Source organism: Apodemus sylvaticus, chromosome 13, assembly GCF_947179515.1.
Source record: "Apodemus sylvaticus chromosome 13, mApoSyl1.1, whole genome shotgun sequence".
Lineage (NCBI taxonomy): Eukaryota > Metazoa > Chordata > Mammalia > Rodentia > Muridae > Apodemus > Apodemus sylvaticus.
Window position 1 is genome coordinate 54902015 of NC_067484.1, and position 12489 is coordinate 54914503.

General features: G+C 40.1%; 1 protein-coding gene across 2 annotated transcripts in view; it reads left to right on the top strand.

Annotated features, from left to right (window-relative positions):
- Positions 1-12489, top strand: part of Dpysl3 (dihydropyrimidinase like 3) — a 107533-nt gene that overhangs the window by 65112 nt on the left and 29932 nt on the right. For both annotated transcript variants that reach the window (XM_052155488.1, XM_052155489.1), the window contains exons 2-4: positions 5869-5957; positions 8330-8514; positions 11571-11735. In XM_052155488.1, the coding sequence (XP_052011448.1) occupies positions 5869-5957; positions 8330-8514; positions 11571-11735 (439 nt within the window). The remainder of the gene's footprint in view (positions 1-5868; positions 5958-8329; positions 8515-11570; positions 11736-12489) is intronic.

The window sequence follows — 12489 nt, forward strand, 5'->3', positions numbered from 1 at the left end:
CAGGCCAGGGTCTAGAGACTCTGAAATCCCCTACATGGAAAGGTCTGCTATATTTTGATTTAAAAAAAAGTTTGTTCAACTCTTCTTTATGACAGGAGCTTTGCAGTGTGAATGATAGTGTGAAGGATAATTGCTCACATGCACTGGGAATTTAGTGTTCAAGCAGATGTGATTGTCCTTATACAGACAAAGTGCCAGAAACCCAGAGAGGTAAAATTCAAACCCAGGCAGTGTTAAGCATCTTGAAAGGAATTGTATTCAGAGGTAGGCTCAATGCTTAGAGCCTCACTGGTACCTTTTTCTAAATCCACCCCCACCCACCGTCCATTAACTAATAGGACTAACTTAGAGAACCAGGTTCTCTCTCTCTCTCTCTCTCTCTCTCTCTCTCTCTTGAATGGTGCTGCTTAGGAGAAGAACATCAATAAGATTTCATCCATCTACTTTACCTAGCCTCATCTATTCTTAGGGGTGAACATGTTTTTAGGAAGTGAGATCTAATTGCCCAAATGGGGATTTATTTAAAATAACCACCTGTGCCTTCATCTACATCATAGAAGGATCATGAGTATCCACAAAGGGTCAGAATCTGTTTGTGATTTGAGTCCAGGTCACAAGAGACTTGATTTTTGGAAAACTCATTTTTCTTCCTAAGTTTTCTTTTTCTTTTCCTGGAACTGTAGCTTTTTATTCTGAGCAGCTGGGATGCCAGTAGAGTATAGAACACACAGAGTTAAGTACTGTTCCCTGGCTGACCTAATAACTGGAAAAAAACTATGAGAAAGTCTCTGGCTTCAACTGGATATGTCTTCATTGCCTTAGACAGAGGCAGCACATGACATTCTGTATATAAAAGACTAGAGGAGAAAGCTGTCAAACAATAGGTCCATTAGGACTTATTAGGCTTGAGTTCCAGATGTAGCCCTTTCTTTTTCTATCCTTATTTGAATTATATATCACTCCATTCATTCCTGTTCTTAGCAACTTTAAAGGTTTTCTTTTATATTACTTTTCCTTCCTTCCCCTCTCTCATTGTTTTCTCTCACTTGCAATTCCTTTCACAAACTTAGAATTTTTAGTTTCTCTAATCATTACTAAACCCTAGTAAAAGAAAAACTTAAGACTTTTACCACACTTTAAAAGCCCTTACTACCCTGGATCATAAATCAATTTACCCTGATAAACTGCATTCGCACTTTTGGGCCATAAGGGGCAGGTCTAATGCACTGGTTTATAAGCAGAGGCTGAATGTTAATGGATTCCTAAAGTTACCTACCGCAGAGAACTGGTCAGCAGTTTAAAAACCACAAGACTCAGACTCAGTATCAAAGAAGATAGTCCTGCCACAAAGAGCCTTTGACATCGATGTGAATACTTTTGGTACAGAAGCCTGGGGTGAGGATCAATGTTGTGCCAAACCCGGACCACTCCATTTGCTTGCACCTATAAGTGCCTTACTCTGTTGCTTAGTGTAAATCACCCCTGTGTGTGTAGCTCCCTATCTGGAAAACAGGAATTTTAATCTGTCTCTAACATATGGTACTTAAAGAGGCTTTTAGTGGAATTAACACAAATATACTAGTAAAAAGATAAATAGGACTGATATTAAATGTATTACAGTATGTACTGGGATGCCCTGTCCTTCCTCATTCCTGACACCAACCCTACGAGGTATAATAGATATTATTTATATACTTAATGCTAATGAAAGAAAACAAACAATAAACTAACAAACAACTGAAAAACTGAGATTCTGAGAGGGTAAATTCTAACTCAAGGTCACACACCTGTGGGAGTGTTTTTTGGAATTCTCATAGTAGTAGTAGGAACAACTGGATCCAAGATGACCAGCAGGCTGCCTGAACTCCTGCTAGGCTGCAAGGCACTGAGGAGCTTGGCCCATGGTGGCTAAGCAGGCTCCAAGGTAATATGTTCAGCTGCTGATGTCAGAACAAGAAGAACACATATGCAAAGGCAGACACAAAGCAGAGAGAGCAAAGTAGGAGTGGATCAAGACTATAAATTCTGAAATCCCACCCGTGATATACTTCCTCCAACAAGGCTGGGACACATCCTCAATAGCACCATCAGAGGGGAAACACGTGTTCAAATTCCAGCATCTCCAGTGGATATTTTTCAATCCACCACCATGAGTACTGTTCAAATTATCTCAGAAAGCTCTGAAAATATCCCAATTCTTTATCATTATCATTATATGACAAAGATAGGGCATTCTGAACTAGACTATAGTTGCTCAGTTGATTCAGTGCCAGGAATAGAAAATAACCCGCAGCCCACATATTCCTTGTTGACTATAACAATCACAGATGCTGGGTTTGTTCTTATTGTTGGGTTTTGATTCTATCATATGTGGGTCTATGAGGCTAGTGTATGAATTCATTAAAAAATTGTTTTGAGTATGCAAAGATAGTCTTACCTGGTTTAGCGGTGACCAGTAGTTCCATTCTTTACAGTCTTCTGATACAGTCCCTTGGTAGCAATCTCAATAGTTGCCTTTCCATTCTCAGTGTCTAATAGCTTGCCTAGGCATCTCGTCATAATGGAGTCCTTGTATATGGGAATAAAGTGAGCCAAGTAGGGTGCTGTGAGGGAGATGGAGAGCAAGTTGAAGAGCCTCAGGGAACATGTATTTTTGTAAACTGTTAGTTCAACTTTTCATATTTCTGCTCTGCATAATGGAAACAAGTAATAGTATCAATAGCAACACTTATAACCATGGATCAGGAACTCCCTTCTTCCCCTCCAGAAAAACCAAAAACCTATACCAGGTTTATCACTTGTCTTTGGACTCTGTTTAGATTCTTCCTCATTAAGCCAGAAAGGGTTTTATCTAATTACCATTTGAAGAGCACCCAATGATGTGATCCCAATAGTGTTGATTCCTCTTGGGTCCACTACTGCTCTCCTTGTATGGAACATCAAGGCTACACTGGGAGCAATTACCCCTTTGCTGGTTGTCACTGTTTGTCCAAAAAAGTGGTTCAGGGCTTAGGATCATAATTTAGTTTCATAATTTAGTTTAGGTAATCCCAAAACCTGGTTCAGCACATAAGTAAACCATGATGATTTGTTCTTCAGACAGCTGCTACAGGAAACATTGTCCTCAGTAACACACATAATTGGCCTTTATTTTTGGCCCCACTGGTATTGCTCTGTGTCTTGGCTACAGGCTAGCTGGTGGCATGGACTGGACATGGATAATTTGCTCATGCGTACAATAGTTTAGAAGCATAAACTTAGAACCTTCTCATGAATTTGTAGTATTATTAAAATCTGAAATTATAAAATTTTAAAAATTTATTTTGAGACGATCTTACTATATCTCTCTGGCTCGCCTAGAAGCTGCTATTTCAATTGGGATGGTCTTGAGTTCCCAGATATCTACCTGCCTCTTGTTCCCTGGCACTAGTAAAAGCACCACCACCCCTGGCTCAGGTTTCCTCTTTAAAGTCAAACAGTACAGTCAAATCATATAATTTGTGGGGAAGATGCCTTTCTATCTCATTCTGTCTACATTGACAAAAAGGAATCCTTGTCCATGTCTCAGCCTTCTTTCATTCATTTGATGAACATATAACAGCTCTGGAGAATAAAGGCTTAAAGATCAAAGGGCATGTGCTCCCAACATGGACAGAGTTGCCTGCCTGATCAGGAGATAATCAATTGGCCTCATGAGAACATGAGAATTGTGAAGAATTAATTGAAGTAGAAGGTGGTAAAATTTGCTCTAGAGTCAGGCAAGTGCATTATTTAGGCTATTGATGTGACAAAGAAAATGGTTTTTAGATGCCAGCTGAACTTGGAAAAGGCAGTGAGGACATATTTGCAAGGGCCTTGGATTCGGATATATAATGCAAATCCCATGTTTATAATCTTAGCTCTAAGCTAAATACTGGGCAATGCAGCATTAGAACAAGGGCAGACATGTTGACAGAACTCAGAACAACAGAAGAGTATAGATTGTGTGTGGCGGGGCTTCCTTTTTGACCTCCATGTTGCTTCTTGACTGCACATGTAGAGTTTTTCTAAATAATTAATCTGTGTGTTTGAAAAATCTGATCCCCTGGTGATATGACATGATGAAACTTCTTATTCTCATGCAACACCTGGAAGCAGAAGTTAAGAGGTAATTTTCTATATCCCACATGGGACCCTAGTATCATCTCCCATTTTCTAGTCTTGATCATAACTTGCATTACTGAATCCAGAAATCATCTGTCAAATTGAACTTTCTTCTCTGAAAATCTTTCCCATCTGAAAGCTGTATTCTCCAACAGGGGACAGGGAAGGAACATTAAAATAAGGGTAGAGTTAAATGGTTCTGACCTTGACCCTGGTCTATTTATACCCCAAGCTCCAGGCAGTGGAGGAGAGTATCATCTTTGAACTCTGAGATGGAAATCTGCATTTTACACACTATCCTCAAATTCCTTTGCGTATAACAGTCCCATGTGTCTCAGTGTATTTTCATTCAAACTTGAACACTACAATTCTAGGGTAGGTAGCCACCCTGGCTCCATAACCTTATCTTGTTCCACTCACCTCCTCAGACACAAAGCTTTTGCAGATTAACTTTCTTCAACTTTTCAAAGAAACACGTATTCTGTCTACCTTGAGGCCTCAATATATGTTGTCCCTTCTGCAAAAATTCTCTATTGCCACCTCATGTGGGTTTCTTTCCCTTTACTAGACCCTTCATAGTTTGTATCTAAACTAATCCCCACTTCCTGTGTCCTATGACACTGAATCCAATTCAACAATGTTTTATATCTGCTCTTTATTACTAAACTCCCCCTTTATGCTCCAAGAAGGCAGTGACCTGAGTCTTTTATACAACTCCATGTTTCCCATATATACAATAGTAAATAATGATTTGCTGAATCAGGGAAGGGCCAGTGGCCAGATGGCTGGATGGACAGAGAGATTGATGGATGGATGGATTGACAGATGGATGAATGAATGGATGAAGCGAAGGACTGTAAGTTGAACTCTTCACCAAATCCAATCAAATATCAGTCTTTATTCATGCCATAGCTCTGTTCAGCCAGTCTTCTGGGAATATTTTTCTAGTCCACGGCTCAACAAAGGCATAGCTCACAACCTTGTACTTATCTCCACTCATTCAGTGCAATCTGTGATCTCCAGTCCTGACATCAGCTTACATTACTCTTACATATAGAAAATATATATGTAATTTGTGACCAACTATAGAGCATATTTTCATTGTTCTACATTGGAACATGCTTAAATTTCATCTAAGGTGCAGTTTTTCTTTTTTAAATAAAGGTTTTCTTTCATAATTAAAGCAATAAGAAAGTGTATCCATTCATAGTCAAAGTGCATTATAAAATCATATGAAAATGTTCTCATGAAACTCAATACTACATATCGTAGATATTAAAAAAGGAAAAAAAAAGAAAATTCATTAATGGGATTGAGAGATACTGAGTATAATGAAGCAAATAAATCATACTTTCTCCTCCCTCCCAAGTTAAATACCTACAATAATTTTTTTGTCTTTTTTCCAACAATGGTACTCTTACACTTTACAACTTCATAAGCTAGCAAAATTGTGATGTAACTAGCGTGAGCTGAGTGTTTTATTAAGACAATATAGGTAAATACAAATATTCCTAAAGGCCTATGACAATGGAAACTTGCAGATACAGGAAGAGAAACACTGGATTAGTTTGAATTAGAACTACATCCCCAACAAACACAAAACCTTCAAATGTGCAATGCACTGGGCACACAGAGGTCATTTACCAAGACAAGGTGATAAGACCCTGGCAGCATACTCTTCCCTGAGGTACTGCGATAGTAACTCATGTCTTCCTTCTTTTCCAGAGTGACCGTCTTCTAATCAAGGGAGGGAGAATCGTCAATGATGATCAGTCCTTTTATGCTGATATTTACATGGAGGATGGCTTAATAAAGTATGTACATGAAACCTTCTACTTCTTTTCTACTTCCATTCTGCTAAGGAAGAGGCTTTAGTTTCATAAAGTAAAAACTCTGAATTTGTCCAAAAGCATAAATTCTGAAGACCACTTTGTGCAAATTGTACTAAAGGGGATGCCACGGGTCACAGAGGATTGGATGATGTGATCCCTATCCTTGAGGATGTTGAGAAGCATACATGAGTGATAGCATCCTGAAAATATCAACACATATATAATAGATTCTAAGGTGAAATCAGGGTATTCACAGACTTTTTTATCTGTAAGGCTTTACATTAGAGAAAATACTTAAAAGTAAACTTGATAAAATGGTAAGGCTTAAAAGAACAGTTACAAATAGGGCATACATTTCAGGCCTGTTTTCCAAGTACATTCATAGGGAATCTACAATTTCTTGATGGAATAACTTGCTACTGAAGGTTTTTAAATAGTGAATTTCAAAACAGGATTTGATCAACATGGTATTAAGTGGTAAACAGCAAGCTACACCATCATATTAATAAGATGTCATATATGTCTAGAGTACCCAATTCATCCTGTTGGCAGAGCTACTTGCTAATGGCAAAGCATTTGTGTAAGGTGGTGGACCCTTGTATGTCACATTATTTTACAGTGGGCACTGCAGACTCAAGTCAACATTCCTTGGTCCTTGGGATCTTATAGTCTTTTAAAAGACCAGAGGATCCAGTATTATCAGGTAATATCAATACCAAGAACCCGCGTAGCAGACTAGATGGAATTTAGAGGGAGCAATGGTTAATTACAACAGCTGATGTTTATTTCACCCTAATATGCTTAATAGTATTTTGTGGGCTTATAAGGGATTAACTTTTAATCTACACAGCTCTACTGAGGAATTATTCAATTTAACAACCAAAAGAGTTAGGGCATGGTGAGATTAAATAATAAGTTGGCCATGGTTGGTAACTGGCAGAGCCAAGATGGTAAAGCCTGGTAGCCTCTATCTGTAGTACACTTACACAGGTCATGGCTGCCAGCAGAAAAATGATTACACTAGGAGACAGAAGCTGAGATGTTAGAGATTGCTGTAGTCTTACTTAGTCTGTTGGAGAAAAGTTGATGAGGCATGTCTGCTTCAGATAGGATATTACACCAGTTATTAAAATGAGTGGAAATGTATATAAATGTATATAAACACATACCATATGGGTCTATCAGTTCTTCATCCTCTTGGTTCTCAATTTCTCCTGGAGGAAAACCTAAGAAAAACAGGAACAGGACTGGGCAGTATCTGGACTAAAGTAGAATTACAGTTAGAGGCTGCATTTTTTCTCCCTCACAGTGTGTTTTGAATTGTGGTAGCCCTGGAATGGCCCCGTGGTGTTGTGGTGAAGTTGAACTCTTAGACATGTCAGGAACACATTAGCTGTGAACTTCCAGTTTGCTGGTCAGCGGTGGACTTTTTACTACCCCCAAGAGAATTTTAGGGCTATGGACAGAAGGGAAAGTATGCACACTACAAATAGTGGAGCACATATGTGCCCAAGGTAGGAGATATTCAGTATTAGCATAAACTGTGAAGCCTAGGTATACTGTTGGGACAGACTTGGCCAGATGCCTAAATAAAAGCTAAAAAAAAAAAAAAAATAAAATAAAATAAAAAAAATTAGGCAATGTTGCAACCAGTGACCTGAAAAAGCCTTGTGGGGAACAGTTATTACATTCCTGTGAGATGAACCTTCAAAACTCTCATTTATTTGCTCAACTAGCTGCTTCTTCCCCAACTCTGAAGCTTTCTGGGTCACTATATCATCCTTCTTTGTCTAAAGCCTCTATTGAAATACTGACCATACAAAAGCAGTGCGTATGGGAGAGAGCTGCACATTTGACTCTGTTCTAGTGCATCTACAGCAAGGCATTATTAGCTGATCAGGGAACAGTGGGGTAAAAAAAAAAAGATGTGGGCAGTGACAGAGAACCTGCTTAGAAGATGACTAAGTCCCCATACCTGTTGTTGTACTGAGTCATTATCTTCTGTTGCACCTAACAGTCATTTATTTCACACTCCTTGTTGTTTTCCCCGGTGTCATTCCACACTATTAGGGAAAAACAGTTAAAGAAATAATAAAAGTAGTTATCTAAAAATATTAGTCACCTGCTATGTTCTAGACATTGGCAGTCTTTAGATTTCAATACAAAACCATAACACACTGTCCCATGAAGATCACTTTGTGCCATTAGTTTTGTATACACAACTATCTAAACCTCTTTGTTTAGAAGCTGAAGGGCTTGTGACTTGGAAGCCCCCAACATCTGAAATCCTTACATCCTATGCTTGTCTTAAGGGTTGCTCCATTTCATTGCCAGATGTTCCACTCTCTCACCAGGCAAATTGGGGACAATCTGATTGTCCCTGGAGGTGTGAAGACCATCGAGGCCAATGGGAAGATGGTAATCCCTGGAGGCATTGACGTCCATACCCACTTCCAGATGCCTTACAAGGGAATGACCACAGTGGATGATTTCTTCCAAGGGACAAAGGCTGCCTTAGCGGGAGGCACCACCATGATCAGTAAGTCCTCACCTCCTGTCTAGCCCTGTGTGTTTGACAAAGGTGTCAAACGCCTGCCCTCTGAAAAATACTGAAACCAGACACTCTTCTCTCAATTTGGTTCATGGAATCTGTCCTGGGGTGTGGGAAAAACAGGAAAACTGCCAACGTCCTGTAATTACACAAAGAAAGTCCATGAGCTTGATGACACTAAAAATAACCAGAGAAAGATACATCCCAAAGAATGATCATTGAGAATGACAGTTCTTGGGAGATTAGTGGGTCTCTGTGGATTTAGTGTTATTGGGTCTTTGCTTTATTTTGACCACTTTGGATCTTTAAGATTAGGAAAGCTGTGAGTGGTTTCCTTTATTTTTCTTTTGTTTTGCTTCTGGTATCTACTAATTCCAGAAAAACTTGAGAAATTGCATGTTATTGGAGTACAGATCTGATAGTATTTCAGGCTGTCCTTCCTGTTCCAAGGCTCTCAATGAATTGGGTACTGGCCCAGAGCTAGCCTCAAACTCAGAGATGGAGCACTATTTACTTAACAGCCTATTCCTCTACCCACAGGCACAGAGCAGCCTGAGCCAGAATTACAGTCTGTCTTGACCTTCCTTTGGACTGAACCACTAGCACGGTTAAGCTTTAGCAAAGCCATAAAAGGTGCAGCTCAGGGAAGACTAGGCACTCTCCCCCATTGATAGAAGGAAGCCAGCTGACTTCTCAGAAGTTTCCTGCCCAGAAAAGCCCTAGTGTCCTTGAAGACATTAGTAATGCAGCTAGATGCATTGTATTTTCCAATCAGTGCACTTGGGCTCTGTTGACAGAGGAAAGGCATTGTCTTGCTTTGGTTTGGCTGGCTGCCATCTGGACCAGGAATTGGGCCTGTTCTGTGTGCTTGTAAAGTCTCCTCTCCTTGGTCTTCTACATTAGAAAAGGAGCAAAGAGCAGATGAGATGTTTAAGTGAAGAATTAAGCTTACAAGGAGTCACAGATGCTTTCTTGCCCTTCATTGATAACTTAGAAACTCTAGATGTATGCAAAGCAAACCCTCCCACAGAACCCTACTTTACTGTTAGATTTTGTTATTACTCAGTTTCCAGTTTCAGGGTAGGATCCTAATATCTGTGCCATATTTAAAGCTGTGATAGTTTTTTTCACTAAGTGGAGGATCACGAATGTTGCTCCAGTCAGTCCTTTGCTCACATTCTACCACAGCTTTTAAAGTGGGTGTCTCTTGTCACTATATGAAAAGGGTCTCTATGTTTTTAACTAAACTTCTCAATTTTTTTCAACTTCTGGTCACTTCCAGTTTTTTATTTTCATAAATGCACCAACATAGAGACTAGATACTAAATGCTACTGTTAGCTATAACTTATTTTCCTGGGTATGAGTCTTAGGCATGAAAATAAATAGAGTCTGGTCTAGAAAATGTCTAGATTTTTGATACATATTTCAATGTCATTCTCCTGAAAGTTGAACCAATTTCACACTTTAACTCAGATACCCATTGGGACATGGATGAGACTAGAGCTTTTGACTAATCCCTACTATAACAACCACACTTATTATTTTTTAAATAAACAAATATAATTTTACTTAGTATCATGTGTCTTAATTTAGGTGTGGTGCGTTTTGTTTGTTTTGCTTTGTTTTGTTTTTGTTTGTTTGTTTGTTTTGAGATAGGATTTTTCTATGAAGGCTAAGCTGTTTAAGAGCTCTCAATGAGTTTCCCTGGTATTGGGATTACTACCATGCCTCCTGTCTCAGTCAGGGTTTGTATTCCTGCACAAACATCATGACCAAGAAGCAAGTTGGAGAGGAAAAGTTTTATTCATCTTTTTTGTTTGTTTTTCTTTTTGTTTTTGTTTTTAGACAGGGTTTCTTTTATAATCCTGGCTGTCCTGGAACTCACTCTGTAGACCAGGCTAGCCTCAAACTCAGAAATCTGCCTGCCTCTGCCTCCCAAGTGCTGGGATTAAACGCGTGAACACGAGCAGGTTGCTTTCTTATAGAGCCCAATACTACCAGCCCAGGGATAGCACCACCAACAATGGGCCCTCCCACCATTGATCACTAATTGAGAAAATGCCTTACAGCTGATGAGCAGCCATACTAAGCTGATCTCATGGAGACATTTCCTCAACTGAGACTCCTTTCTCTGTGATAACTCCAGGCTCTATCAAGTTGACATACAAAACTGACAGTACACCTCCATTATTTAGCTTTTTTTAAAAACTTATTTACTTTACACCCTGCTCACTCTCCCCATCCTGGTCACACCCTCTCACAATAGTTCCAATGGAGTGATAGGGACACCAATCCACCCACCAAACCCTAGACACAAAATTTATCCTGTCTACAGAAATGTAGGGATGGAGGATGGAGCAGAGACTGAGGGAAAGGCCAACCAATAACCAGCCCAACTTAAGACCCATCCCACGGGCAAGCACCAATCTCCAACACTATTAAGGGTACCCCCACCCCCAACCCCCACCCCCATATGCTTAAGACAGAAGACTAGCATGGCTGTCCTCTGAGGTGCTCCACCCAGCAGCTGACACAAATAGATGCAGATACACCCACAATTACATAAAAATATGTATCAGGAGGTTGCAGAGAATAGTGGGTTTGAATTCAGAGAAACAGATTCTTGTTAGCAAGTTCATGGGCTTTGGTTACTCATGCCTGCTATACATCAAGAACTTCTTCTATCCATGGAAGAGAACACAACGTTGGCCATTAACAGTGACTCAGAGCCAGTAGTGACAACATAAAAATAGCAGGTAGTCATGAGGTGTTAAAACTTACAGAACACTTAGCATGCAACAGGTATCGGTGAAGCACCCTTATATATGCATTATTCACTTTGCCATATGGCAAACTCAGATGGAAAATACTATCATAACATGTTCCCTATCTACTTAACACTCATTTTTAAGACACGAAAACCTAGGTTTCAGAAAGCTAGCAATTTGTTCCAAGTCCTGGAGTTAACTAAGCAGGAAGGTCCGGGAATGAGGCAGGGAGACCAAGTTGTGTCTGAGTCACTCATTTTGCCCTCTGTCTTCAGTTGACCATGTGGTACCTGAACCTGAGTCTAGCCTGACAGAGGCCTATGAAAAGTGGCGTGAGTGGGCCGATGCGAAGAGCTGCTGTGACTATGCTTTGCATGTGGACATCACCCACTGGAATGACAGCGTCAAGCAGGAAGTGCAGAACCTCAGCAAGGAAAAAGGTGAGCCAAAGCAAGTTCTCCAGCCTTGTCTCTCTGCTGCCTTGTCTGCATCTCCCACAGCATCCCATGCATGTGAGTCATTACTCTAGTTTGGAGTCTGCTACCTTAAACATGAGGGATGCCTGAGGGGCTTTTACCTTGTTCTAAGCACTTTGCATTTATGCATTTATGCAACTTTACTTTTTTGTAGGATCTTCATGGGATAAATACTGTTAGTCACTTTGCAGCTGAAAAAAAGCAGGGAGTCAGGATAACTGCCTGGGGTAACATTTAATAGGCAACAGATCTACACAAAGATGATGATTTTAGCCTTCATGGCTATCTGAGGTTTTTATTGCTATGATTAAACACCATGACAAAGAGCAACTCAAGGAGGAAAGGGTTTCTTTCACCTTACAGCTGGTAGTCTGTCACTGAAGGGAGGCAGGGCATGAACTCAAGCAGGACAGGAACCTGGAGGTCAGAGTTCAAGTACAGAGCTTGAAGAAGCACCTCTCACTAGCTTGCTGAGTCTGCCTCTTCTGGCACCTAGGACTACCATCCCAAGGATAGCTCTGTCCACAGTGAGCTAGATCTTCCCACATCAGCCATCAATCAGTTAAACGTAGGACAAGTTTTCCCACAGAAAGAATCATTTTCTCCTTTGCGGTTCCATCTTCCAAAATGACTATAGCATGAATCAAGTTGACATGAAACTAACCAGCACGATACATCAATACCAGTTCTACAAAGAAAGAAACGGAGGCAAGGTGAC